The sequence below is a fragment of the Eschrichtius robustus genome, chromosome 17 (assembly GCF_028021215.1).
Source record: "Eschrichtius robustus isolate mEscRob2 chromosome 17, mEscRob2.pri, whole genome shotgun sequence".
NCBI lineage: Eukaryota > Metazoa > Chordata > Mammalia > Artiodactyla > Eschrichtiidae > Eschrichtius > Eschrichtius robustus.
The window spans coordinates 85,176,253-85,202,779 of NC_090840.1; the positions used below are offsets into that span (position 1 = coordinate 85,176,253).

The window sequence follows — 26,527 nt, forward strand, 5'->3', positions numbered from 1 at the left end:
CCCAGCTCCATGGTGTTGACCGACTCTCTAAAATGGGAAGGCAGGAGCGCTGGCCTTGTGGGGTCAGGAGGAGCAGTAGATGGGCCTGGGACCTGAGAGCTCAGTGGTGACTGTCAGCACAAATACTACACAGTTACATTTAACGATTGTCATCAACGTCCCCTTAAATAGCTCTCTTGGGCCACATTTGTCAAGTCCTCCCTGTTTTGGGGCACCTCCCCAGATAATCTCCATTGTCAGGGTTCCTCCTCACAGTGGGGAACCCAGGAGTGGGCGCTGGACCCGGCTGTGGTCCTAACAGCACCAAGGAGGGAGATTGTCACATCCCTTGCAGAGACACTCGGGCCTCTAGTGACATATCCTAGGTCAGCTGTGCTGCGTTAGCACAACCTGGGGACCTGCCTGGGCCGGGACAAACGTTCGCTAAGCTGGAGGTTCCCAGAGTACTGGCTGGCCCTGCCTTTCTGCCTTAGAGCTCAGGACCCCAGAGCTGGGGAGACCTCTGAGGCCAGGGGATCGGGGACAGCCGTCATCTCACAGGTGGGGAGACTCGGGCCTGGGGGTCAGGTGCTAATGGAGGTCACCTGGCAGGTGAGATCAGTGGTGGCACCAGGCCGGCTGGGCCTTCCTTCCCTTCCTCGCTGGGCTGACTGGGCCTTTCTTCACGGTGAGATGGGAGTGGCCCAGAGAGGGGAGAGCTTTTATGCAGCCGTGCGTGAGCGGGCATGGGACCGGGTAGCTGCTGCAGCTCTCAGCCCCCCTGGCCCAGGACCTCACTGTGGAGGCTGGTTCCCCAGCTGCCTAACCCCGCCCATGGCCCCTGGAGGGGCGCTCAGGGCCCACCCTTTGTCACCAAAGGAGGCCCTGGACTCCTTCCCATTAGTCCTCATTAGCCATCCCACCCCACGCACCCTCACACCCCCAGTCACCCCCTAGCCCCCCATATACTCACACACCCGTGTACCCTACACGCCTACACACCCTACACGCTGTGTGCCCCATGCACCCATACACCCCATGCACCCTGTGCACCCTAGACCCCCAATTCACCCCCTACACCCCTCATACACTCACATACCCATGTACCCTACACCCCGTGCGCCCCATGCACCCATACACCCCCATTCACCCCCTATACCCCACGCATATACTCACACACCCATGTACCCTACACCCCGTGCGCCCCATGCACCCATACACCCCCATTCACCCCCTATACCCCACGCGTATACTCACACACCCATGTACCCTACACCCCGTGCGCCCCATGCACCCATACACCCCCATTCACCCCCTATACCCCACGCATATACTCACACACCCATGTACCCTACACCCCATGCGCCCCATGCACCCATACACCCCCATTCACCCCCTATACCCCACGCGTATACTCACACATCCATGTACCCTACACCCCGTGCGCCCCATGCACCCATACACCCCCATTCACCCCCTATACCCCACGCGTATACTCACACATCCATGTACCCTACACCCCGTGCGCCCCATGCACCCATACACCCCCATTCACCCCCTATACCCCACACATACACTCACACACCCATGTACCCTACACCCCGTGCGCCCCATGCACCCATACACCCCCATTCACCCCCTATACCCCACACATACACTCACACACCCATGTACCCTACACCCCGTGCGCCCCATGCACCCATACACCCCCATGCACCCCCTATACCCCACGCATATACTCACACACCCATGTACCCCACACCCTGTGTGCCCCATGCACCCATGCACCCCCATGCACCCCCTATACCCCACACATATACTCACACACCCATGTATCCTACACCCCGTGCGCCCCATGCACCCATGCACCCCCATTCACCCCCTATACCCCACGCATATACTCACACACCCATGTACCCTACACCCTGTGTGCCCCATGCACCCCGCACACCGTGCACTCCATGCACCCATGCACCCCCATTCACCCCCTATACCCCACGCATATGCTCACACACCCATGTACCCTACACCCCGTGCGCCCCATGCACCCATACACCCCCATTCACCCCCTATACCCCACACATACACTCACACACCCATGTACCCTACACCCTGTGTGCCCCATGCACCCATACACCCCCATTCACCCCCTATACCCCACGCATATACTCACACACCCATGTACCCTACACCCTGTGTGCCCCATGCACCCATGCACCCCCATTCACCCCCTATACCCCACGCATATACTCACACACCCATGTACCCTATACCCCATGCGCCCCATGCACCCATGCACCCCCATTCACCCCCTATACCCCACGCATATACTCACACACCCATGTACCCTACACCCTGTGTGCCCCATGCACCCCGCACACCGTGCACTCCATGCACCCATGCACCCCCATTCACCCCCTATACCCCACGCATATACTCACACACCCCATGTACCCTGTGCACCCATACGCCCTGTACACCCCACGCAGCCTACACATCATACACTCCCTACGCCCTGCTGCTGGAACACTCGCCCCAGGAATCCAAACAGCCTGACCCCCTCCAGGTCTTTATCCAGAGGCCACCTCCTCAGGGAGGGCTTCCTGGCCACCCTGCTTGGAGGTGCCCCGCCCAGGGGTCAGCGCTGCCCAGCAGGCCACAGTCCACCTGTTTCTTCTCTGCTTGGGCCACTGTCTGTCTCCCCCGCTCCCTGTCGGCTCTGGGAGAGGGTCTTGCTTTCCTCTGCATCCTCAGCGTTAGAACAGTCCCAGGCACATGGTTGGGGTTCGGAAGCGTGTGGCGCGGATGAATTTGCTTATTCGTTCTGTCCTTGGGGAGGGCCTCAGCCACAGAGGGCCAGCCGTGTGCTGGGCTGGGCACCCAGACAGGGGCGCCCGTCCCTCTTGCAGGGAAGGTGCCCTGGGCCCCAGAGCTGACCACACAGGTGCAGGGAGGGCACGGCCGGTGGGGGAGGGGGGCACGGCCGGGTAAGCCAGGCCTGGAGGGGCACAAGAGTGCAGGCAGGCGCTGCACCAGCAAAGTTATGGAGGTGGGCATCAGCTGGTCAGTGGGGTTTTGCTGGGGAAGAGACCCCAGGGGTGGGGGAAGGCCAGGTGAGAGCCGGGCAGGCGAGGCTGTTGGTTCCTAAGCCCCTACCCCTTCCCCCTACACCTAAGGCCACCCCGGTGCAGACCCCAACCCAGGCCGTGGGTGCTGGGTGAGGGGAGCAGTGTCTGCCTGGAGTGGGTGGGCCTGGAATGAAGGGACTCAGAGACGATGGGACCCCACTCCGCCCCTTCCTGTCCTCCCAGGCCCATCTGCCGCTTCATCTCTGGGAAGCCTGGGGCGGGGCTGGACGGAGCCCACCAGGGCTGGTGTCTTCAGGAGGCCTGCCAGGCGCCCACAGGGAGAGCTCAGGAGAAACGGCTACAGGCTGCCAGCTCTCCCTGCCCTGGCCTCTCCCCGAATGTGCTGTGTCCCCGCAGCCCATCCCCCTCCACCCTGAGTGGAGCCCTTCCCCACACCCAGCACCTTCCTTCCCGGGTCCCCTCTCCACCTTGGTCCATCCGTTGGCCCCTTTACAGTCCCGGCCCTGTGAGGAGGGATCTGTCCCTGTCCCTGTTACAGAGCAGAGCCCAAAGGGGGAGGGCTGGGCTCCAGTGTCCCAGGGAGGGGCACCAAGGTGGACACCACGCCCTGTGGGTCCCTCTGTGGCCGCAGACCTGCCCGCAGAACCCGTCTCTGGCACCTCTGGGGCCACGGGGACTGGGTCCAGGCCTGGGTCCTCATAAGGGCCATGGGGCTCCTGCTGGGGTGGGAGTGTCATTTGAGGGCTTGGAAGGTACCAGGAAGTCGCCCGGGCCCTGGACCTCATGGGGAGGCTGGTGTCAGGCTCCCGCCTGGCTGGGTGGCCCCGTGCGCGCTGCACCCACTCTGAGCCAGGAGCACCCCCGTGTCGTGGTCCTGGGCTCCGGGGCCCACTCCCCGTCCCAGGGCCAAGGCTCCTCTCGTGAGCCGGCTTTGCGTCTCACCGTCTCTGTCTCCCTTTGTCTCTGTCGCCTCTTGCTGCCTCCCGAACCCCAGTCCTCAGCATCCATAAGCTCCCGGCCAGTGGAGCCACGGACATCAGCTTCCCTATGAAGGGCTGGCGGGCCACGGGCGACTGGGCCAAGGTGCCAGAGGACAGGGTCACTGTGTCCAAGAGCGTCTTCTCCACGGGGCTGGCAGGTGAGGAGCCTCGGGGTGTGGGAGGGGCCCCCCAGAGTCTGAGGCTCCCCCCCAGGAAGTTCCTTCTGGAGTCTGGCCTGCTGCTTCAAGGGCTAGGGTGGCATCCGTCTCTTCTCAGTGTTCCCCGGGTTGCCCCCTCCTCCAGGAAGCCCTCCCTGCCCTCCCTGTGTTGGGAGGCTCCCAGGCAATCTTGGCTGAATGGACCAATGCACCCCCTCACCGCAGGGAGGGAGAGGGTCTTGCCTGGAGTCACACAGCAGGTGACTCTGGTTCCCAGGAAGATGAACAGTGCCCTGCCAGTCCCCGGGTCTCAGGAGTCACTCAGGGGGACCCAGGCAGTGCTGCGTCCGCAGTCGGGGGGGACATACACTCCCCTTGCCCAAGCAGGGTCCCGGTTTGTGGGTGGCCGGGAGGAGGGTGACCGCAGTGCTGTCTTCCAGAGGCTGATGACTCGTCCGTGTTCGTGGTGGGCACCGTGCTCTACAGAAACCTGGGCAGCTTCCTGGCCCTGCAGAGGTGGGTGCCGCGGGCACACGGGGTGGGGGTCAGGGAGGCCAGGCCTGGGGGAGGTGAGGGCGCAGAGCTCCCGACCCCGACACGGCCCGCCGGCTCTCCCCCAGGAACACGACCGTCCTGAACTCCAAGGTCATCTCGGTGACCGTGAAGCCCCCTCCCCGCTCCCTGCTCACACCCTTGGAGATCGAGTTCGCCCACATGTACAACGTGAGTGCCCTCCGTGTGCACGTCTGCGTGCGCGTGCCCCTCTGCCTGATCCCACGTGTGGTGTGTGCTCACACGTCTCCACCTCGCGTCAGCCTTGAGAGAGAGCTCCCTTACTCCCGAGTGACAGGTGGGGATACAGGCTGGCAGAGCTGCGGGGACTTGCCCAGGGTCACCCAGCAGGGCCGTGTGGGAGCTGAGGCTCAACCCCGCCCCGTCGGCCTGGCTGTTCCCTCGGGGAAGAGAGAGCCATGCTCTTATGAGAAACGCATCTGCCCCGGCCTCGCGGACCCTCTACACCCTGCTCCTTGGCGCTTTCCCTCGGGCCTCAGAGCAGCCGGCGCCACGAAGCCCTCCGACCAGCCGAGAGCCAGGAGCCGCCCCGGTTACCCAGCCAGGACAGGGCAGCGCCAGGCCAGGCTGTGGGAAGAGCCGGGCCTTCCTTTCCCGCTGTGAGGCCTTGGGCCTTGCTCAGCCTCTCTCTGCCTTGGCTCCCTCCCTTACCAAGTGGGAACGCTGCTGTTACGACACCGCAGCCCTCGGGACAGGGGTGTCTGCTGAGCCCCACCTGTGCCCCCTGACCCCAGGCTTTCCGTGTTAGCCCATTTTGCGTCCAGCTGCACTGGTCACCTGGGCATCTAGAGTTGGGCTTCGGCCGCTGCTGTCCGGCCCTGCTCAGAGAGGGGACAGAAGATACCCAAAGCCACACAGCAGGGGTAGGGGCCGAGCCAGTCCCCCCCTGCTCTGGGCCTAAGTTCCTCCTCCTCAAACTCTGTCTCTGGGGAACAGCGGAGGGAGGGCGCCTGGCACGCCCACGGGTGGACCCCACAGTGACCCTCGGGTGCGGCTCATAGGGCGGCAGGTGGCCTGACCCCTCCCCTCTCTCCAGGGCACCACCAACCAGACCTGTATCCTGTGGGATGAGACGGATGTGTAAGTTCATCTGGGCTTTGTGGCCTCGGGCCCTCGGGGCTGACTTGGTGGGGGGATGGGGGAGGAGGCTGACCCAGTAGGGGAGGGACATGGGCTTCGGGTTCAGGGCCTCCGACCGTCCCCCCGACCCCGTCTGTCAAGGACGGTCTCTCCCTGCCTAGTTCAGGCTCTGAGGCAGCAGGGCGCGCACCCAGCCGGCCTCGCACTCCTCCCAGGGAAGTCCACCGTCAGGGGTCCCGAGGGGTGTGGAGGTCCCGAGGGGCGTGGGGGTCCCCTGGGCCAGGTGACAGGCAGCAGCACCGCCACGGGCTGGGGCAGCTGGGTGAGACCCAGAGGGATCAGAGAGGAAGCAGAGGCGGGGGCTTCTGGGGCCCCGGGCCCAGTTCCCTGTCCAGCACGTGACGCCAGCCTGAGCCGCAGCGCGGCGAGTACAGGTGGGCGCGGGGCATTGGTCTGGACTGGCCGGGCTGTGATTCGGGGTCACAGGGCCGTGTGGGCACCCAGAGCAGGGTGTCCTCCCAGACCCAAGGAGGCGAAGGGAAAGGTGGGTGGGGTCTCGTGTAGTCACAGGGAAGAGTTTGTGCAAAGGCCCTAAAGTGGGGGCGGCCCTCAGCGGTGAGGAGGGTCAGAATCTGGGGAGACTGGGCAGGAGAGAGCTTAATGTCTGGATCCTGATGGGCCAGGTGGGCCTGGGGAGGGCTGGGCCTTCCCCGCAAGGGGTTTGGTATCCGTTGAGGAGGGGGTGGTCAGAGAGCTGCGTGTCATTGTTACCACCCGCCTCGCTCAGCCCTGGCACCGCCAGTCCCCAGGCCAGCACCCGGGCCAGGGGGTACATGCGGCGAGTCCCTCATACTATGGGCAGTGCAGTGATGGAGGTGCATCCTGGGAGATCAGGGGAGGCTCCCGGAGTGGCTGACACTCAAGGAGGACACGTTTTCCCTGCAGAGAACGTGAGGGAGGGGTCTCGGGCAGAAGCACCGTTTGAGCAAAAGTGTGGAGGCCGGAAGGTACAGGAGGAACATGAGGCGTGGCCAGGAAGAGCAGGTAGCTAGAGAGGCGCAGGGGTGCGGGGAGGCTGCAGGGGCCATGGGGCCAGTTTGTAGGGGCAGTGTGCCAGGAACCATGGGAACCTGGGGAGGGACGTGATCATCGTGTATCCATCCATCCATCCATCCCCCATTCATCTATCCATCCACCCACCCACCCTTCTATCCGTCTATCTACCCACTTACCTATCCTCCCACCCACCTATCTACCTATCCATTCACTCATCCACCCATCCACACCACCCATCCATCCATCCATCTATCCATCCACCCACCCACCTATCTACCCACCCATTCACTCATCCACCCATTCACCCCCTCATCCATCCACCCATCCATCCATCCATCCCCCAATCATCTATCCATCCACCCACCCACCCACCCTTCTATCCGTCTATCTACCCACTTACCTACCTATCCATTCACTCATCCACCCATCCACCCCCCCATCCATCCAACTATCCATCCATCCATCCACCCACCCACCTATCTACCCACCCACTCACTCATCCCCCCATCCATCCACCCACCCGTCCATCCATCCATCCACCCACCCACCTATCTACCCACCTACTCACTCATCCACCCATCCACCCCGCCATCCATCCATCCATCCACCCATCCATCCACCCACCCACCCACCAATCTACCCATCTACCTACCTGCCCACCCACCTATCCCCCAGTGATTACTGACCACTGACAAGGCACTCCTCTACAAGGTCCTGGCCCTCAGCCTCCTCCTATGCCTGATGAGTAGGAACAGGAAATTAGGAACGTATAGATCCCTGTGAAACTGTCAGGGCGTGCCACATGCCAAGAAGTGGAGGCAGTGGATCTAGTGGCAGGTGGGGCGAGGTGCCTTTCAGAGCAGGTTCACAGAAGCCTCTCTAGGGTGGTGTTTGAGCAGAGGCCTGACACGGCACTGTACACGTGGGTGTCTGGGGACAAGCATTTTGGCAGAAGGAACAGGCAGTGCAAAGGCCCCGTGTGTGCAGGGAGTGTGCAGGGCCGTAGGGCAGACTGCACTGCCCTTTCCCACTCTGGCTCTGAGGGTGTGAGGACAGGGTCTGGGGCCGGGAGCTGGGCTGGGGGAGAGCTGGGGCGGACCCTGTAACCCTGGGAAACTGGCCCTCTGGCTTTGGTTGCTGTCGACTGTTTTTCTCTGGATTTCGCAAGCGGCATAAACTCTTTGTACAAAACGGGGTATCAGAAAAGGGTGAAAAGAGAAAAAACAAGAAAGAGGGCCCATGTTCTCACAGTACCCAGGCTGGCCCCCCTGGCCATCGTGAGAGGTTGTGCAGCGGCTGCAGTCCATCCCTGATGTCAGCACAAGCCCCTCCCCACAGCCCAGAAACCCTCCCAACAGGCTGTTCAAAGGCTGCCCGCAGCTCCCTGGCGGTGCCCGGTTCACGCAGCGGCCCAGCATCCTCGCTTGGACAGCGCTGCTCACATTTCTGGTCGTGCCCTTGGCTTTGAGTCCCCCAGACCGTTCCGAGGTCTTGGTAGTGAATTGCTTTCCAGAGAGGTGGACCCATCCCCTTTGCTCTCCCAGGGCAGCAGGTTGTGAGAGGTCTGGCCAGCCCAGTGTCAAGTTCACTGTCCTTTGGGGCTGATGGTCTGGGGCAGATTCCACCCTCCAGAAGCCTCAGCCTTCCATCCCCGTGGCGGAGTCTGCCTGCTTGCGTGTGAGAGCAGAGTGGGGAAAGGACAGCGGCCAGGTCCACGGGTGCTAACCCCTGGCCGTGGCCTCCACTTGCCCTTCCGCTCTCAGGTGTGGGGAGCCCACCCACCGCCCCAGGCCTGCTTTGCCCACCGCCGGTCACCTCTGGATAGATGGGATCGTTACGGTCTCTGCACCTCGGTTCAGGGCCCCGAGGACAGTGGGAAGGTGACAACAGCTGTGCTGTTTGAAGCCCCCTGAAACGCATTTTGCCCGCAAGCTCCCTGTGCAGTCCTGGGTGCAGCCCTGGGAGCCCTGCTGACTGTGCCTATTACCTCTGGGGAATCTGAGGCTCCAGAAGGACTGTGGTCCAGCTCAGAGTGGGGACTGAGGCATCTGATCCAGAGCTGGACAGCCTGGGACCCAGAGGCTGACACTGGGGGAGGGGGGCCACGGGGAGAAGGTGGCTGGCTCTGTCCCCTCCCCCACCCTCCCCCCTCTGCTCTGTGCGGGACAGCACCTCCTTCCACCGCAGGGCGGGGCCACGTCTCACATAAATGGGCTCAGAGGAGCCAAGGGTTTCCCAGGTGACCTGAAATGGGGACCAGGGACAGGGCCCCAGGTCTGTTTCCACCAGTGTGCCCAGAGATCAGGTCTGTGCTGGTGTGGGCTTGTGTTTGTGTGTGTTTGGATGAGAAAGGGTCTCACGTGTCTGCAGAATTGTGTGTGTGGGGGGGAGGTGCCAGTGGGGGGTGAGAGCCATCAGTGACCATCAGCTGAGAAGTAGTGACCTTCTGACCCATAACTGGGCCCTGGTCACTGAAGGAGCCTAGATTCCCGATCCCAGACTGAGCCCTTGTCGTGGTCCCATGCTGAGCCCTGACCCTGGTTACATGATGAGCCCTGACCCTGGTCACACTCTCAGCCCTGACTCTGGTCACACTCTCAGCCCTGAGCCTGGTCCCACTCTCAGCCCTGACTCTGGTCACAGTGTCAGCCCTGACCCTGGTCACACACTGAGCCCTGACCCTGGTCACAGTCTGAGCCCTGAGCCTGGTCACACACTGAGCCCTGACCCTGGTCACAGTCTCAGCCCTGAGCCTGGTCCCACGCTGAGCCCTACCCCGTGTCTCATCTGGAGTCACTCGTGCATGTTCACATGTAGTCGTGCACGTGTCATGTGCGTGGAGGGCTGCCTCCTCTTCCAGCCACACGTAACAGTCAACCATGTGACACAGTCGTCTTGGAAAGTCTGAGTCAGAGGCTTCCACCCACAGGGCAGACCCTCTACTGCCTCGCCCCCAGTTATACGCACACACGGACTCAACATCTACAGCTGAGGCGACTGCTCACAGCGAGGCTCAAGGCCGCCCCCCCTCACCCCCGCACACCTACGCCAGCCTGACCAGTGGCAGTGAGGGCCTTGGGAGCAGGGCTGTTAAGGAGGGAAAGGGGGACTTTGCAGAATTCTCAAATGTTTAGGGGGATGGAGGATGGGTGGGTAGACGGGGGGGTGGAGGATGGGTGGGTCGGTAGGTGGATGGATGGATGGAGGGTGGATGGGTGGGTGGGTGGAGGATGGGTGCAGGGAGGATGGGCTGGTGGGTGACGGGGGTTGATGAAGGCCAGGAGCACATCCCTGGAGTTAAGTTCTGTGGTTCTGAAAGGACAGCTCCCTGGATCTTTCACTCGTAGAAGCTGCAAATGTTTTGCGGTTTCCTTTTTAAAAACAAACAAGAATTACATAGAGCATAAAAGTCAGAGCTGGCAAGATCCTCAGAAATCATTTGCTCTGCCCTCACTTGAAAATGGTGCAGCTGAGGCCCAGTGTGGGGACGTCAGGACAGGCCAGGCCTGGGCCAGACGCGCTCCATGGTGCTCGTCCTGCTACGCCAGCGTTTCTTTTGGGAGGTGTTTTGCCCGATACCAGTCCCACGTGGGCTCCAGGGAGGGCAGGGTTCTATGCGCACTGTGTCTTGTGCTCCTGCGTCCACACTCGAGTCAGCTATAAAGGCTCTGAGAAGTCCTGCAGCAGCCTCCCCTTCAGTCGGGTTGGGGCACTTGGCACCCTTACTCTGTAACTTGAGCCGGCAGAGCAGAAGCTGGGACAGGCTGGTGGAGGGCGTGATGTTCCCGCAGAGTCTGTGGGGTCCTTTCCCGAAGCCTGAGCCCGCTCCAGGCACCTTTAGAACCCTCTGATTCACTCACACAAGCTTCCTCAGTCCGGCTGAGGACCGGGGCCCAGAGTGACAAGCCCAGGGTCGCCCTGTGGGTCGTGCGAGTCTGCGCTCTCTCCCTGCCCGTGCCGACCCCCAGCCCTGCTGGGTGCAGCTGTCCTGGGGGACGCTGAGGACCCAGGGCCAGCCCCCTCTCTGGGGTCCTTGCCCAAGTACGTGTCCTGGTCCCTTTAAGAGCCTTGCCCCTCCCCCATCCTTGGTTTCCTTGGAGAGGGCAGTGAGGGGCCAGGCCGAGGGGGGCAAGAGGAAGGGAGTCTTGGCAGGGTCCCCAGGTCGCTGTCAGCGACCGGTTGCCAGCCCAATTTCTCCCACGCCGCCGGCTGGTTCCTGATGGGGGCAGAGGAGGCCGGCTGAGGGGGACAAGGAGGGGGATGGGGTAGGAGACGGGCTAGACACAGAAGGCCTCCCTGGTGGCCGGGGTAGGGCCTCGGGATCCACGTCATCAGTGAGCACGGGAGGGAGGTGGGGGGACATGCTCTGCTCCCCCCACCTGGATGGGGGCTGGGGCTGGGGGAGGGGTGCAGAGCTGCTCTCAGAGGCGAGACCACCCACCCGTCCTAGCCTCTGCTCTGGACTCAGCCCAGCCCCTTCCCCAGCGCCCGTCCCTTCTCTGAGCCGCCCCCTACTTCGTCCTTGGGGAGCAGGGGTCTGGCAGAGGCCCACGGTGGGCCTGCCCTCTCTTCCAGGGGCGCCTGAGCCCCGGGCCTGCCTGTCCCCTGCCGGGTTTGGGAGCTGGAAGGGACAGACAGCCATGAGGTCATGGCCCAGGGGCAGCAGCTGTGCTCTGAACCTGGGGCAGTGAGCGTCCCCACTGCCCTGCTGGCAGCCCAGCTCCCGCAGCCACTGCCGGCCGCCCCGTGGGCCCCCTCGCCACTCCCCTCTTTGGTGCCAGCTGGAACACTTGGCGCCTTTGTCCATGGTCCCCATGCCCTCTTCTCCAGCCTCAAAAGCCACCTGCTCCTGGAGGCCTTTCTGCCTGTTTTTCTACATCCCCAACCCTGTCCCCTTCCTCCCAGCTCTGACCCCCATTTGCAGCAACTCCGTGTATCCGCATGTTTGTTCCCCCAGCAGAGTGTGAGGCCCGCCGTGCGCAGGGCCTGGGTCTCCTCATCCAGCGTGCCACCTCCCCCCACGCCGGGTACACAGGAAGCCCTCAGGAGGGCTTATTCTAATGGCCCCTGCCCTCTCGCCCTCTTTTTCTTCCTGCTGGAAAGAGCACTGCTTGGCCAGTGGCGCCCCAGTGAGGCGCGTCTGGGGAAGGGGGCAGGGTTCGGTGCCAGGAGCAGGCTGGGGGCGTCACAGACATGTGCTCGAGGGTCTGGGGGGTGCCTGAGCGTGGGGGGCTTTCTGGGGCGGAGTCAGGGCCCACGAGTCTCCCGCTGGGTGTGTCCAGCTGCATCCCGTCCCGGTGCTTTCCCACCTCTGCGGGGCCCCGTGTGTCTGGGTGCCCCTGTGTCAGTGGTGTGGGTGTGCGCCCTTATGAGTGTGGTGTCCATGGAGACTCGAGGGTGAGGGTCCGGGGCTGACGGGTCAGGGGAGGCACAGGACGTGGGCAGCCCTGAGCCCCCGGGGGCTGCTGGATGGGAGCGGGGGCCACGCCGGGCAGTGCTGGGCGGCTCAGTGTTGGGAGGGTGCCAGGGGTGCGCAGGGCAGCTGCGGGCGGGGGCAGGTTGAGTCAACCATGTTGTCTGTCCCTGGTCAAGTGGCCGAGGGGTCAGCGGAGTGTGGCACCGCCGGGGCCTGGGGCTGGGCGGGGCCCCTTCAAGGCCTCGCCTCCTCCTTGCCTCCTGTGCCCGCGCTGGTGATGGCGGCATTGGGGGGGGACAAGGAGGAGAGCCTAGAGTTGCCCTCAGGGAGGAGGGGGCGCCCACGGCGAGGTCAGTGCCGGGCCCTGAGCACACGGGGCAGTGCCAGGAAGGGGGGAGGGTACTCACTTCCCTCCTCCACTGAGACCTGGGGGCTCCAAGAGGGGCCGCCTAGGGGGAGGGGGACAGCTGCTTCGTGGGGCCACTTGGTGCAGGGAGGGCGCAGGTGAGGACAGAGCAGGGGCTCTCCGGGAAGGACCAGGCCTGGCTGGAGACAGAGGTACTTCAGGCCACTCCTGACAGGGATTTCATCTGTCTGTCTGTCCTTCTGTTTTCGATGTTCCCGAGCTCTGTGTCTTCATAGTGACGTCAGCCCTCGGTTGAGCACTCACCCACGCCCAGCACTTGGGCCCCCTTCGTCCTCCCAGGAGGAGGGGTCAGTGCGGGGGCTGCCCCTGCCCAGGCCCTGCCACCCCCGCAGGGCCCCCGTCTGCCTCGCATGCTCCCGGAGTCCCGCTCGCCGCTCCCCAGGCCCGCACGCCCCGGGCTGCCAGGCCTTTGCCCCCGCTCTTCCCACAGTGTCACAGCGTCGTTCCATCTGCGCCCTGCACGGTCGTGTCAAATGGGGAGGTGCTTCACCTGGCACATGTTCCGGGCCCTGTGTGACATGGGGGGCGGAGCAGAGCTCTGACCTCCAGCCTGGATGCCAATCCTGGCCCTGTTCTCACTGACGGGTGACTGTGGGCAAGCCCTTTAGCCTCCCTGAGCCTCAGTTTCCTCATCTGTCCAAGGGGCGGCTGTGATTCCTTGACAAGATGATGTGTTAAGGAGCTGGACCAGGAAATGCTCAGCAAGTAGACGCCATCATTACCTCCCCCTACCCTGTTCCAAGAAGCCTGCGGGGGGACAGCAGTGAGCCGCTCAGGCAAAGCACGTGCCCTCGGGGGGCAGGGGGATGGGGCACGGCTGCCCCACGTGCTGGGAATAAGGGACCACCTCTAGGAGTGGGCTTCCTGGGGAGGGGGAGCTGGAGTCCTGGGGCAGGAGGGTAGTAGAGGCCCCCCAAGCCCAAGGCACAGTATGTGCAAAGGCACCAAGGCATTTGGGGTGCTGGGGTACAAGGGGTGAGAGGTGGGCTGGGGGCCTCCGCCAGCTCCTCTTTTTAGGAGCAGAGAGGGGTGAGCTCTCTGGCCTTGAGGTAATCAAGCACAGGCAGAATGGGACTGGGTTTTGGAAGGACAGAGCGACACTTCCTGGGCACCTGCTCTGGGCCTGGTCCTTCTGCCAAAAGCTCATTCCAAGTTCAGACCAGGCCCCAGACCTCATACAAGAAGCCTGAGGCTCAGAGTGGTGGAGAGGCTTGCGCGGGTCACACAGCCAGCTCGCGGGTCCTGACCCTGCAAAGCCCTGAACTTGGATGGCCCCAGTGATCTTGAAGAGGCTTGGTGAGGACAGGGCTGGGGGATTGTGGGGTCCCTGCCACTGGGGTGGGCCTGGAGGGCGCACGGTGACCCTCCTCCCTCAAGACACTTGCTTCCCTCCGCTCGGGGTGTGCAGTTGCTAGTTTCCTGAGGCAGAAAAGTCTTAATCAAAACCCCAGCTTGCCAGGCGGCTCAGTGGTTTGCTGGTATGGTATTGGGAGGGCAGGGACTAATGTCCTCATCTCTGCAGGAAGCTGACTAGGAATGCGGGAGGGCAAGATGTGGGGTAGATACAGGAAAACTTGGCAGGGAGGGCAGGGTGACCGTGGGTGTCCATTATCCTTTCTTGGCCTTGGTGCAGAGGCACCTGGAAATGGGGGATGATGAAACAAACTTGAGGTTCATCTTGGGAGGCAGGTGAACTAGGAGATGCCTGGAGGGTGGGGTGTGGTCAGGGGTGTGATGGATAATGGTGATGGCGTGGTTGCCTGGGTTCAGCCCATCATGGTTGATGGGGTTGGTGGTGAGGCCTCCTGCAAGACGGGTTCCGCCTACACAGTGTCCTGGACATGGCGAGTTGAATGTTGGTGATGAGAGTTACCAGCTAGTGTCGGTCCACAGACATGGTGCTGGCTCAGAGGTGATGGCAGTCATGGTGATATTGCTAACAGCGGAGGTGATGCTGGTGACCATGGTGATCATGTAATTGTGGTGACCAAAAAGATGGAGAAATGGTGGTGACATGGTAGTGATGATTGTGCTGTTGATGGTGGTAGTATTGGTGGTGAGAGTGATAGCATTGGAAATGATGTGTTGTTGATGGTAGTGATGATGGTGATGGTGGTGGTGATGATAATGTTGGTGCAATGGTCGTGTTGCTGCTGATGGTGTGATTGTTGGTGGTGGTGGCAATGGTGGTAATAATGGTCGTGTTATTGTTGCTGCTGTTAGTGTTGGTAATGGTGATGGCGTTGGTAGTGGAGATGATGGTGAGGGTGGTAGTAATGATGACGCTGTTGATAACATAATGGTGGTGGTGGTGGTGGTGGTGTTGACGGTGTTGCTGGTAGTGGGGATAGTGGTGATGGAGTGGAAATGGTAGTGGTATTTATGATGATATTGATGGTGTTGGTAGTGGTGATGGTGGGAGTAATGACTGTGTTAGTGATGATGGTGGTGGTATTAATGTTGGTGATGACGGGGATGTGGTGATGGTGGTGGTGGTGGTGATGATGGTGATGGTGGTAGTATGATTGTGTCATTCTTGATGCTGACGATGGTGGTGCTGTTGATAATATAATAGTGGTGTTGAAGTTGATTGTGTTGGTAGTGGTGATGGCAGTGATGTGGTGGTAATGACAGTACTGATGATGTTGGTGGTGATGGTGGTAGTAATGATTGTGCTGTTGATGTTGCTGATGATGGTGACAGGGTGGTAATGGTGGTGCTGATGGTGTTGATGGTGTTGGTGGTGGTGACGGTGGTGGTGTTGGTAGTGGGGATGGTGGCGATGGAGTGGAAATGGTAGTGGTATTGATGATATTGGTGGTGTTGGTGGTGGCAATGGTGGTGATGTAGTGGTAATGATGGTCTGATGATGTTGGTGGTGGTATTATTGTGTCATTCTTGATGCTGGTGGTGGGGCTGTTGATAATGTAATGCTGTTTCTTTTTCAATGTAGTAATTGTATTTTTGTATTAATTTTTATCGGAGTATAGTTGCTTTATACTGTTGTGTTAGTTTCTGCTGTACAGCAAAGTGAATCAGTTATATGTACATATATCCCCTCTTTTTTAGATTTCCTTCCCATTTAGGTCACCACAGAGCACTGAGTAGAGTTCCCTGTGCTATACAGTAGGTTCTCATTAGTTATCTATTTTAGACATAGTAGTGTGTATATGTCAATCCCAATCTCCCAATTCATCCCACCCCCTCTTTCCCCCTTGGTTCCCATAAGTTTGTTCTGGACACCTGTGTCTCTACTTCTGTTTTTGCAAGTAAGTTCATCTGGACCATTTTTCTAGATTCCACATATAAGCAATATTATATGATATTTGTTTTTTTCTTTCTGACTTACTTCACTCTGTATGACAGTCTCTCGGTCTATCCACATCTCTGCAAACGGCCCTATTTTGTTCCTTTCTATGGTTAAGTAATATTCCATTGTATATATGTGCCACATCTTCTTTATCCATTCCTCTGTTGATGGACATTTAGGTTGCTTCCATGTCCTGGCTATTGTAAATCATGCTGCAGTGAACATTGGGGTGCATGTGTCTTTTTGAATTATGGTTTTCTCCAGGTATGTGCCCAGGAGTGGGATTGCTGTGTCATATGGTAGTTCTATTTTTAGTTTTTTAAGGACCCTCTATACTGTTCTCCATAGTGGCTGTATCAATTTACATTCCCACCAACAGTGCAAGAGGGTTCCCTTTTCTCCACACCCTCTCCAGCATTTATTGTTTATAGATTTTTTGATGATGGCCATTCGGACTGGTGTGAGGTGATACCTCACTGTAGTTTCGATTTGTATTTCTCTGATACGTAGTGCTGGTATTGCTGTTGATGGTGTTGGTGGTGATGGTGATGGTGATGTTATTGATGTTGGTGGTAGTTTCAGTGAGAGCCATGAGGGTGGAGGCTGTGGTGACAGTTAAGGTGGTGGTGGTCTCAGCTCTTTGGGGGATTTGAAGCCCCCCCCCATGGGAACCAGGACGCTCCCATGGCACAGTTTTGGAGGTAGACTGCAGCAGACAGGGTCAGACGCCAGCCCGAGGAGATGAGAGGGTGGGGTGGAGGGCAGAGGGGAGCGCTCACGAGGCCACGCAGTCTGGGAGGGTGTCTTGGAGGAAACAGAGCTGGGCCAGCTGAGGGTGGTGAGGTTTGGGATCTCCTGGAGCCAGGGAAGTGCCTGTGGAGGTGCCCAGTGCCCAGCACAGGGCCTGAGCAGGCGGGCGAGGGACGTGCTTGCTGAATGAGTGAGTGATGGACCAGCCTGACCCCCAGGTGCACCAGCGGCTGGAGCGTGAGGGGGTGGGGTGTCGAGGCGCTGGCCCCTCAGCTGGTAGGGGTAGGTGACAGGCTGGACAGAGCTGGGCCAGAGGTGCACCAGGCGAAGGTCTGAGTGAGGGGCAAAGGGCTCAGGTAGGGTTCCTGGGGTGCAGGGCTCTGAGATGGGAGGAGTTGGCAGGTAGGCTGGGGTTTAGCGGGACCCTGGCGCTCCCAGGCCAGATGACTTCCTTGCGAGGCGGGGAGCTCAGGGTCCCAGCCTCTCCAGGGGCCCCGGTGGCCTTGCGCAGGTGGGTGGGGTGGGTCAGGCGAAGAGCTGCTGAGCCCTGAGGATGGCCAGGTTTCTAGCCTGGGGGCAGGCCTGCGGCCGGAAGCCCTGACTCAGAGCGTGGCTGGTGCCAGGTGGGAGCCAGGAGATTGGCATCGTGGCATCGTGGGGAATGTGAGAAGCCCTGGAGGCCCTGGTCACAGCCCCACGGGTGCTGAGCCAGCCTGAGACACTATCAGTGCCGCGAGAGCCAGCCCCACGCGGGCAGGGACGCAGGCCTGAGGGGGCATGGGTCTCACCTGGCGATGCACTCAGCAAGACCCAGGTCAGGCAGATATCCATCCCCCAGGGTCCCCAGGGCCACAAGCATTGCCCCCAGGCCCTGAGCCAAGAGGGGATGGAGCTGACCTGGGCTTGCCCTGGGGGTTCTCACAGGCCAGTGACCAGATGGGGGTTGGGCACAGAGCAGGAGGTTGAGGAGGCTTCCTGGAGATGACAGTGCCTCGGGGGAGCCCTGAAGGACGAGGCTGAGTCAGCCAGGGTACAGGCGGGTGTGTGGTCAGAGGGACTGGTCAAGATCAAGGCCTGGAGGCAGGAGAGGGCGCCTGTGTTCTGAGTCACCGGTGGTTCCTCTGGGCTGGCACATGCAGGCAGGGCTGCCAGGGCTGGGATAGTGGGGGTGACGGGGTGCTTGGGAGTCATGATGAGCTCCAGCCGCTGGGTGAGGTAGGACCCAAGAACGGAGCCCCAGCACGGCAGCAGGGTAGGACCTGTTGGAGGAGCCAGGTGCAACGCTCAGGAACTCACGGCTTATCCAGGCAGGCTCCCTGGAAGAGGAGGCTCAGCACAAGCCTTGGTCTGTGGGTCAGAGGTCAGTAGGCGGAGGTGGGAGGTAGGCACCCTGGATGTGTGAAGCGTGATTCAGCAGGGCTTGTGCCTGGAATGCATGGTTTGGGGAGCACGACGGCCAGTCTGAGGAGTTTTCAGGGGCTCCTAGAAGCCCCTGCCTGCAGAGACACCTTGCCCACTCCCTGTTCCCTCATTGGGGTGAGCTGTGCCCACTCTGGCTTCTCTCTGCTGTGTGGGGGGACACCTGTGAGTCATTCACACTCCACTGTGAATTAGCCCATCAAACCCCAGGGGACCCTGATGCACACCGTCCCATAATAGCACCTGCTTCGTGGGCCGGCAGGAGGCATCCTGAATGCAGCGAAGGCCCTGGCTCAGCGGGCCGGCGGGGGGCTCTCCACGCACCCTCTGTTACTGTCCCCTGATGTCCCACGAGTGTGCCGGGACCTGTGCTGGGCATTGTGTCCCTATGGTCTCCCCACAGCATGTCGGGGAGGATTTATGCCCACTTCATAAGGCAGGCAGCTCAGCTCTGAGTGGCCGATAAGGAATTGGCCCAGAGGTGGGAACAGGCCTCGGGTGCCCAGTTCCTCCTCCCGGGGCGGGGACGGACGAGCACGTCCGGGCACGGCAGGGACTGGGACGGAGGGGTGCCATAGGCCGAGCCTCCTCCCAGGGCCTCCGACATGCCGTGGCTCCCACCCACCCTGGGCCCCGGGGGAGGTCCCCTGCGGGGTCTCCTGAGCTGGGTGGGGGCCAGGCTGCCTTCTCTGAGCCACCTCACCTGGGCACCGGGATAAGGTTGTGGCTCTGGCACAGGTGCTGAGTGAGGCGGGTCTGCACCGGGCGGGAGTTGCGCGGAGCCGGGGCTCACGGTCTGAGTGTGGCTGGAGGGGAGGCTCAAGGGGGAGAGCGGGGAGGCTCAGGGAGGGGGTGGCCAGTCCCCAGGGGCTGTGGGTCCCTGAGTGAGGAGGGAGCCGGGGAAGGTCTTGAGCAGAGGATGATATGTCCTGGCATATTTCAGCTGGTGGCGCGGGGACAGGCGGTGGAGGGCAGGGCGGAGGCTGGCAGTGGTGGGTCCCACCAGGGTGGTAGCCACAGCGTGGGGAGCAGAAGTGAGACTCTCAGTGCATTTTGCAAGGAAGGTCAGTTGCTGATGGGTCTGTAGGTATGAGAAGGAAGGAGGGAGGGAGGGTCCTGGAGGCCGCCGCCACCAGGTTGGAGTGGCAAAGAGGGGCCTTGCTTGTCCACCCATAGCAAGTCCTGGCTGAGCACTCCGACCCCACTGGGGTGCGGGCAGCGGGGTGAGCCAGCCAGGCCCCGGTCCTGCCCTCCCAGAGGAGGACGCAGGTGGGAGCATCAGGCCATCACATGTGGCGGGAGAACCGGGCCGAGGCGGGAGGACCCGCGGATGGAGGCCACGGGTCAGGGACGGCCTCGCCGTGAGAGCCAGGGCGCTGGCTGGCCCGTGGCTGTGGCCGTGGAGGCAGAGCTGTCCAGGCCGGGCCCAGCTGGTCGGTGTGCAGGGCACGACAGCCACCGGAGGGGCCGCGTTCACCGTGGCAGGGACTGGCCTAACACTTTCTCAAGGAGCACCTGGGGCCGGGGAGGCGGGAGCAGGAGGCAGCTGCCCAGGGAGCGAGGGGGTGGATGAGGGTGGCGTGGTGGTGAATGGAGGACACACGGTGTACTCAGGGCCGACCCCAAGGCGTCCAAGGGGTGGGGGCGGCAGAGGAGACTCAGGTCTCAGCTCAGGGTCAGGACGCACAGTGGGGGCCCGTGTGGAGGGGTGCCGGCTCAGAGCTCAGAAGTGGAGTAAAAGGGACGGGAAATTGTCCCTTGGGTTTGGTGACTTGGGGGCTTTGGTAGGAGCAGGGTGGGAGGAGCCTGTGGTGAGGGACCGGTGGCCTGCAGAGGGGTGGGCAGTGGCTGGACCTTCCTGGGGGCCCTGGTCGATGGGGGAGGCACAGCCTTTCTCTGGGAGCTCTGATCTGAGGGGCCCAGGGCCCCCTGCAACCTCCCCTCAACTCAGGCAGGGAGGGGCTCCCGCCCTCCTGGTGCTGGCAGGGGCCCCGGCTCCAGCTCCTCCTCTCGCCCTGGACCTGGGGGATGGGGAGGCGCAGGTGGGTGTCACTGACCCAGATTCCTCGGGCCTGGGCCTGGGAGGGGGGGCGTGGCTCTGTGACCCAGATATTCCAAGTTTCTGAAGCTCAGTCAGGAGGCGACCAATGGTCTCCCACATGTGGGAGTGTGTGTGAGGAGGGAACGACCTGCCTGTGTTGCAGAGATGGTAACAGGTGTCACCTGCAGCAGGAAGGATTTCGGTCAGACATGGTGAAGAACTTCCAGATGTTGTGGGTATAAGAGGATACGTCCTGGAGGTTTTGTTGAAGAAAGAGGGCTGAGGGTCCCCTGACCTTTCCCAGTTCAGGGTGTGCCTAAGATGCAAGCGAGGGTCCACCTGTTAGGGACCACCGCCCCCCTGTCCTGCTCCAGCCAGCCCTCAACTGATGTCCAGCGCAACACAGGAAGCTCAGCTAATGGCCTGGGAAACCTCCACTGACCGAGCTCTGCCCTGGTGTGGGACGGGCCTTAGGCAGGCCGCCCTCCGCCTGGTCTGGGCCTTGGGCCATCCTTGAGGGTCCCTTTCAGATTTGCTCCTCGGAGTTCAGTGGCTCAAATACTGTAGGCCTTGTAGGTTGGTCAGACAGATAAAAAACTGGAATCCTGGCCCTCCTGCTGTCTTGCTGTGTGGCCTCGGGCAATCATACCACTCCTCTGAGCCTCAGTTTCTACATCTACACAGCTGAGTTGAGGATTATTGCAAAGATTAAATGATAAAATGCACAGGAAGCTATTAATATTGAGGTGGGGGAGGGGACGAGGAGAGGGTCCCTGTCCCTGTGTCGCCTGTCAGTGGCCTGCCAGAGCCATGGGGACAGTGGAGTGGGGAGAGGCCAAGGCCAGGGAGCCTGCACTGAGGTCGTGCAGGGTCTGGGTGAGCCCAGAAGCTGCCCACCTCCCAGGCTGCCAGCCCCAGCAGCTGGTTCTCTGGACCAGGGGCGGAGGCCTCCTCGTGCCCTCCGTGGCCTGAGGCTGCAGGGGCAAGCCCTGGCCGGACCCATCAGCAGAGTGGGCAGTGCTCCTCGTCGTCCCCTCCTCTGGGAGGCTGATAAGCTAATTAGTGCCCATAGCAGGAGTCCTGTGGGGCTAACCAGCAGCCTGGGCTGGCCTTCTCCCAGGAGGTGGCCAGCCGCTGTCAGCCTGGCGCCCTGCAGACCCGCCAGCACTGCCTGGGAACCTGCCAGCCTGCCGGCCCCAGCCAGCCTGGCTCCCCTCACCCCGGGCCTCGGGGTGCTGTCCCTTCCCAACCCTCCCAGCAGCCTTCAGCAGGCGGAAAAGATGGGTTCGGGGTCCCCCCCCCGACTCAGAGCAGGAGGGCTGAGGCAGCGTCCGTGCCTTGATCTGTGAAAACTAGAGCTGAGACTTGAACCCAGGACCGGCCGGCCACAGACTCCTGCGCTTAGGAGCGGGCACGCAGCCAGCGTCGTGGGCAAGCCTGAGCGAGAGGCAGGCGCTGTCTCCAGGCCGGAACAGCCCGCCGGCCTCCTCCCCGCAGGTCCTGGGTCTTGGGGACTTCTGGCCTGCACTTCCTTGGCCGTCTCGGCGTCTGGTCCGTGACTTGCACGCGCACCCCAGGCGTGAGGATGGGGTGCTCTGGGGCTGGGAGGGACTGAGGGCAGCTGGGGCTCAGCACTCTGTGCCCATTCTGCGTGGTGCTGGGGGATGAGGGGAGATAGAGGAGTGTGACGTGCCCAGCACGGCTGAGTGAGGCCTTGATAAACCCCCGCTGAGGGTGCGGGAGGACCAGGCTGGATCTCCCAGGCCTCTCCAGGGCCCCGCACTCCCTTTCCTGATCCTTCCATCCCCCAGGTCTTGTTTCTGGTTCTGTGGTTATCGGGGTCTTCTTTTCTAGAGGAAGGAAGGGGAGAAGAGGTCTCTACCAGGGCCTTAATAGGTCTTGACTTCTGCTCCACTCCACGCCAGGGACGCCGGGTGTGCGGGATGGCGGCCCGGGAGGTGGGACCACACAGGCAGCCGAGCCCCTGGCCTCCATCCCAGGGGCTGCGGTCAAGGCTGTGGCCTTGGCCCTGGCCCTGCCTGGGCCCTGCTGTGCTGTGTCGTCAGGCACACCTCGGCTCCTCCCGGGCCAGCACGGGTTCAGGTGGGCCAAGCTGGGAAGGCTCAGGTGGAGGCGTGGTCATCCGGGGGCCCTCCCAGGCATTCTTTATGAGGGCCCCTAAGATGGATGAGCTTTGGGCCCCCCAAACCCTGGCCCCCATGGGCTCAGGGGCCAGTGCTAGTGAGAGGGCTGTCCCCTCCTCTTGCTGCACTTCAGAGAGTAGCAGACAGGCGTGGGGGACGGGGTCTTCTGAGGCCACAGAGCCCTGATGCACCCCGCGGAGCCAGGGCCTAGCCTCTGCCTAGCTGTCACCTTGGGCCTCAGTTCTCCTCCTCTGTAAAACAGGGGCAGGCCCTTCCCCATGGGGGGAAAATGAAGAGAGAAAAGCAGACTCGAGGGCATCCAGCGGGCCCAGAGTGTGTCCCTTCTCCCCTGGGGCCTGAAGCTCAGAAAGGAGATTGTATAACATCTCAAATTCAACAGAAGCAGCTCTGGGTTCTGGGATGCCCGAAGCTGAGACCCTAAGCTTTCCTAAAGACGTTCTTGCTGGGCTGGGCTGGGGCGGGGAGGGGGGGGCCTTGACGGTGTCCCACGTCATCCTCCCGACCGTCTCCTCCCCGTTTTAGAGATGAGGAAACTGAAGCTAGGGCTGGTAGCTGACTTCCCAGGTGACACAGCCAGGAGGTAGCCCAGGATGGTTGCTTGCAAATCCAGGTGTTAAGCAGACGTCTGCTCAGTGCGTGGGGCTCAGGGATCCCCTGGGAGTGCACAGGGTGGGAGCCACTCAGCCCCCAGCCCGCCTTCCATACAGAGGGGCTGGGATGGGGGAGACAGGCTGAAGGCTTTGGAAGGCACCTTGCCGCTCCCTCCTTCTGGGGCTGGGGCTGAGGGATCTAGGGTGGGCCGGGGGTGGACCCTTGCCGCAGAGACCTGGAATTTCCCCCCCAAAGTCCCGGGGCAGACACCGGGTCCGAGTTATCTGGGGGGCGAGGGGGCTTTTTCGGCCCTGGGGGTCAGAAGGAGACCACTCCCAGCTGGGGCTCCCTAACGGCGGTTTCAGTCTCGACTCTTCAGCCTGGAGCCCTCCAGCCTCCAGGTCCAGGGCCCTGGGGAGGGCACTCCATGGGCACCTTTTGCGGGCGTGCCTGGCTGGACGCTGCCAGACAAGTGGGCCGGCATGGGGGTGGGGGACTTAGATCAACAGCGACTGGTTCGCAGAGTAGTTCAGTCCGGCGCACTGAGGCCCTAACAAGCGCTGGTTTCAAGGGAACCAGAGCCACCCGAGCGGCAGACAGCAAGAGGGCCCTGGGTCAGATGGCAGGGCGCACGCTCAGGCTGCTTCCCCGACCCCGACCCCGTGGGGAAGGCCTATCGGGGCCGGGGCCGGGGGAGGTGGCTGTAGGAGCGGGGCGGTCCCAAGGTCACCAGCGCGACGCGGGGTCCGGGGGCGAAGGCGCAGAGGCGCCCCTCATCCCGCCCCGGCCCGCGCGCGCACCGCAGGCCGCCGCGCCCCCCAGCTGGCGCCCGGCTCCACGTGCGCCCACGCGCCCCTCCCGGCCCGGCGCTGGGGCGGGGCGCTCTCCGGGCGCGAGGCCAGGGCTCGGCACCCCGCCGGCCCCGCAGGCCCGCGCTCCCGCGAGTCGCTCTCCCGTGGCTCGGCGGCGGCCATGGGGCGCGGGGCTCCGGGGGCCGGCGGGGCGCGCGCGGCGGCGGGCGCAGGTGCGGGCGCGGGCCGGGGACGCGGGGCCCGGGCGCGGCCGGCAGCCGCTCACGCCGCCCCTGTCTCCCCTCCCCCCGTGTGTCCCGCCCCCCAGACCCTCCTCCCCCGCCCCCCCGCAGCTCGGGCCCTGGTCGTGGCGCGGCTGCCGCACGGTGCCCCTCGACGCCCTCCGGACGCGCTGCCTCTGTGACCGGCTCTCCACCTTCGCCATCTTAGCCCAGCTCAGCGCCGACGCGGTGAGACCCCAGCCGGGCGCGCGGCGGGCGGGCGGGCGGGCGGGGGCGCGCGGGGCGGGGGCTTCCGGGGCCGACTGTCGCCTCCGGGCCGGCTCGGGGAAGGGGGGCTGCGCCCCGCCGTCCCCCGTGGCCTGGCCGGCGGGGCCCGGGCCTCTAGAGAGGGCGGGTGGGAGCTGAGTGGGTGGCGGTGTGGAGTTGGGGACTGACCTGGGAGGAGCCGGGCCGGGGCCCCGAGAGTGACTGATGGGTGAGTGAGTCCCCCTCCACTCTCTTTGGGGGCCTAGGACCCTGGAGGGAGCCGGTCCTCAGGGGAGCCGGGCAGTCTGGGCCCCGGGCCCTAGGGGCTGTAGGAAGGCTTGGCCTGGCAGAGCCGGGTAGACACCTTCACTTGGTGGGGTTCCTTTCCCCAGCCGGCGGCAGGCTCCTGGCCTGCCTGGGAGAGGGAGGGGGAGGAGCTGCCACCTTCCTTGGAGTCCTTCCCCACCCACCCCAAGTGGACGGTGGTCTCTGGAGGCAGCTGCGTCCCCAAGTAGGGGTCCCGGGGGTGGAGAGGGTGCTGGGCTTGGCCCAGGTTGGCAGCCCTCCCCAGGAAGGCCCCATCATCTCAGGGGCCTCCTTTTTGTTCTCGTGATTCTTGTGGGGGCTGCCAGTTTCTATGGCGACAGCATCTGGGGCCAGCTTGCTGGCTGGGGCCAGCTTGCTGGCTGGGGCCGGCCAACTGGGGCTGGTGGGCGCTCTTGCCCAGGGCCAAGCTGCACTCGCTGGACCTAGGAAAGCCGGATCCCCCAGCTGGGTCACTAGGCCCCCTGAGGAGGGAAAGGGTAGGGGTCTTTGCTCACTGAGCCCCCTGGCCCCGGCCTGGTGTGAAAGGGTCCTCAGGCAGCAGATATGGAGGACGGACCGGGAGCGGGACACCGATGTGGGGGCGTTTGGGGTGGCTGGCCCTCGTCAGATGGGGGTGGCGCAGCTCTCTGCTCATGGAACCCCAGTTTCCATGTGGAAGATGGTTCCAGGCCTCTCTGAGAACAGTCTGCCCCCCTCCTTTGTCCTCTGAGACGTGGGGAGAGAGAGCGATATTGTCAGCCAGGATCCCCTGGAGGGTCAGAGCTGGACAGGACCTTCGAGGTCATTGCCACTAACCCTTCTATCAACAGGGAAATCGAGGCTTGGGGTGGGGGGCTTGCTCAAAGTCTTGGGGTGACTCTGCTGGACAGGGATCTGTGGTCTTGGCCCTGATCCCAGTGTGCCCTCCCCCTCAGGCTGTCCCTGTGACAGGACTGTTGGTGTTGCTGATTCTGGGGGCAGGCCCCTGAAGGCAGCAGCCGGGGCCATGCTGGGGGCTCCCCGGAAGAAATGGCTTTCTGTACAGGCGAGAAACCAATGGGGCTGGGACTTCCTGGGTCCCCTGCGAGGCCGGAGCAAGCAGGGCAGGGCCCACCTTGGGGGCTGCCCTTCCTTGGGGGGCAGGGGGGGGCTCCAGAGCGGGACACATGCCCAGATCCCCTCTCCCAGCCCAGGGTCTGGCCTGTAGGAGGTCAGTGCCAGTGGAATCTTGAAATGCAGGCTTGTCCCTTACACACGGTGACCCTAGACTGGCCTTCAGTCTCTCTGAGCCTCGGTTTTTTCACCTGTAAAACGGAAATGGCCGCGTGCTGCTCCAGGTGGCTGCGAGGGCTTGCCGGTTGACAGGGACCCTCCTGGACGGGGCCTGGAGCGTGGCAGGGCCACTGCATCCACGAAACGTGGCATCCCGCTCAGGGGCTGAGCCCTGGGCCACCTGGCATGGAGAGCGTGTTGGGTGAGGGGTGGGCAGCTGACGCCGGTGGAACTCCGGGGGCGGAGGAGTGGGATGCCCAGGGGGCCTTTCTAGGAAGAGCTGACCTGTACTGGTGCCTCTGAGGGTGAGCGGACGGGAGCCCTGTGCCAGGCTCGGCAGGCAGAGCTTTGGTCTCTGAAGGGTTCAAGGCTTTGTTTAGGAGGGGGGGTCAGCAGCTGCAGTCAGAGGAGCATCTGGTGTCAGCCTGATCTGCACAGGAGGGTGAGACGCAGGCTGGCAGGTCGGGGCACCCCATCCCCACATCCCAGAGGAGGCAGCTGAGTCCGAGGGTTCGGGAGCTGTCAGTGGCCGTGGGACCAAGGGCAGGTTGCCTGGCCGCTGGGAGCCCCAGTTTCCTCCTCTGTCAGATGGCATAGTAGTGGGCTCTGGCTGATCCTGTGACCCCCTGAAGGCCT

The 26,527-nt window shown here is 62.6% G+C and overlaps 1 protein-coding gene across 3 annotated transcripts in view; it reads left to right on the forward strand.

Moving 5' to 3' along the window:
- Positions 1 to 26,527, forward strand: part of ADGRB1 (adhesion G protein-coupled receptor B1) — a 70,316-nt gene that overhangs the window by 18,209 nt on the left and 25,580 nt on the right. For all 3 annotated transcript variants that reach the window (XM_068525520.1, XM_068525519.1, XM_068525521.1), the window contains exons 13-17: positions 4,063 to 4,206; positions 4,647 to 4,722; positions 4,827 to 4,929; positions 5,816 to 5,859; positions 24,154 to 24,295. In XM_068525520.1, the coding sequence (XP_068381621.1) occupies positions 4,063 to 4,206; positions 4,647 to 4,722; positions 4,827 to 4,929; positions 5,816 to 5,859; positions 24,154 to 24,295 (509 nt within the window). The remainder of the gene's footprint in view (positions 1 to 4,062; positions 4,207 to 4,646; positions 4,723 to 4,826; positions 4,930 to 5,815; positions 5,860 to 24,153; positions 24,296 to 26,527) is intronic.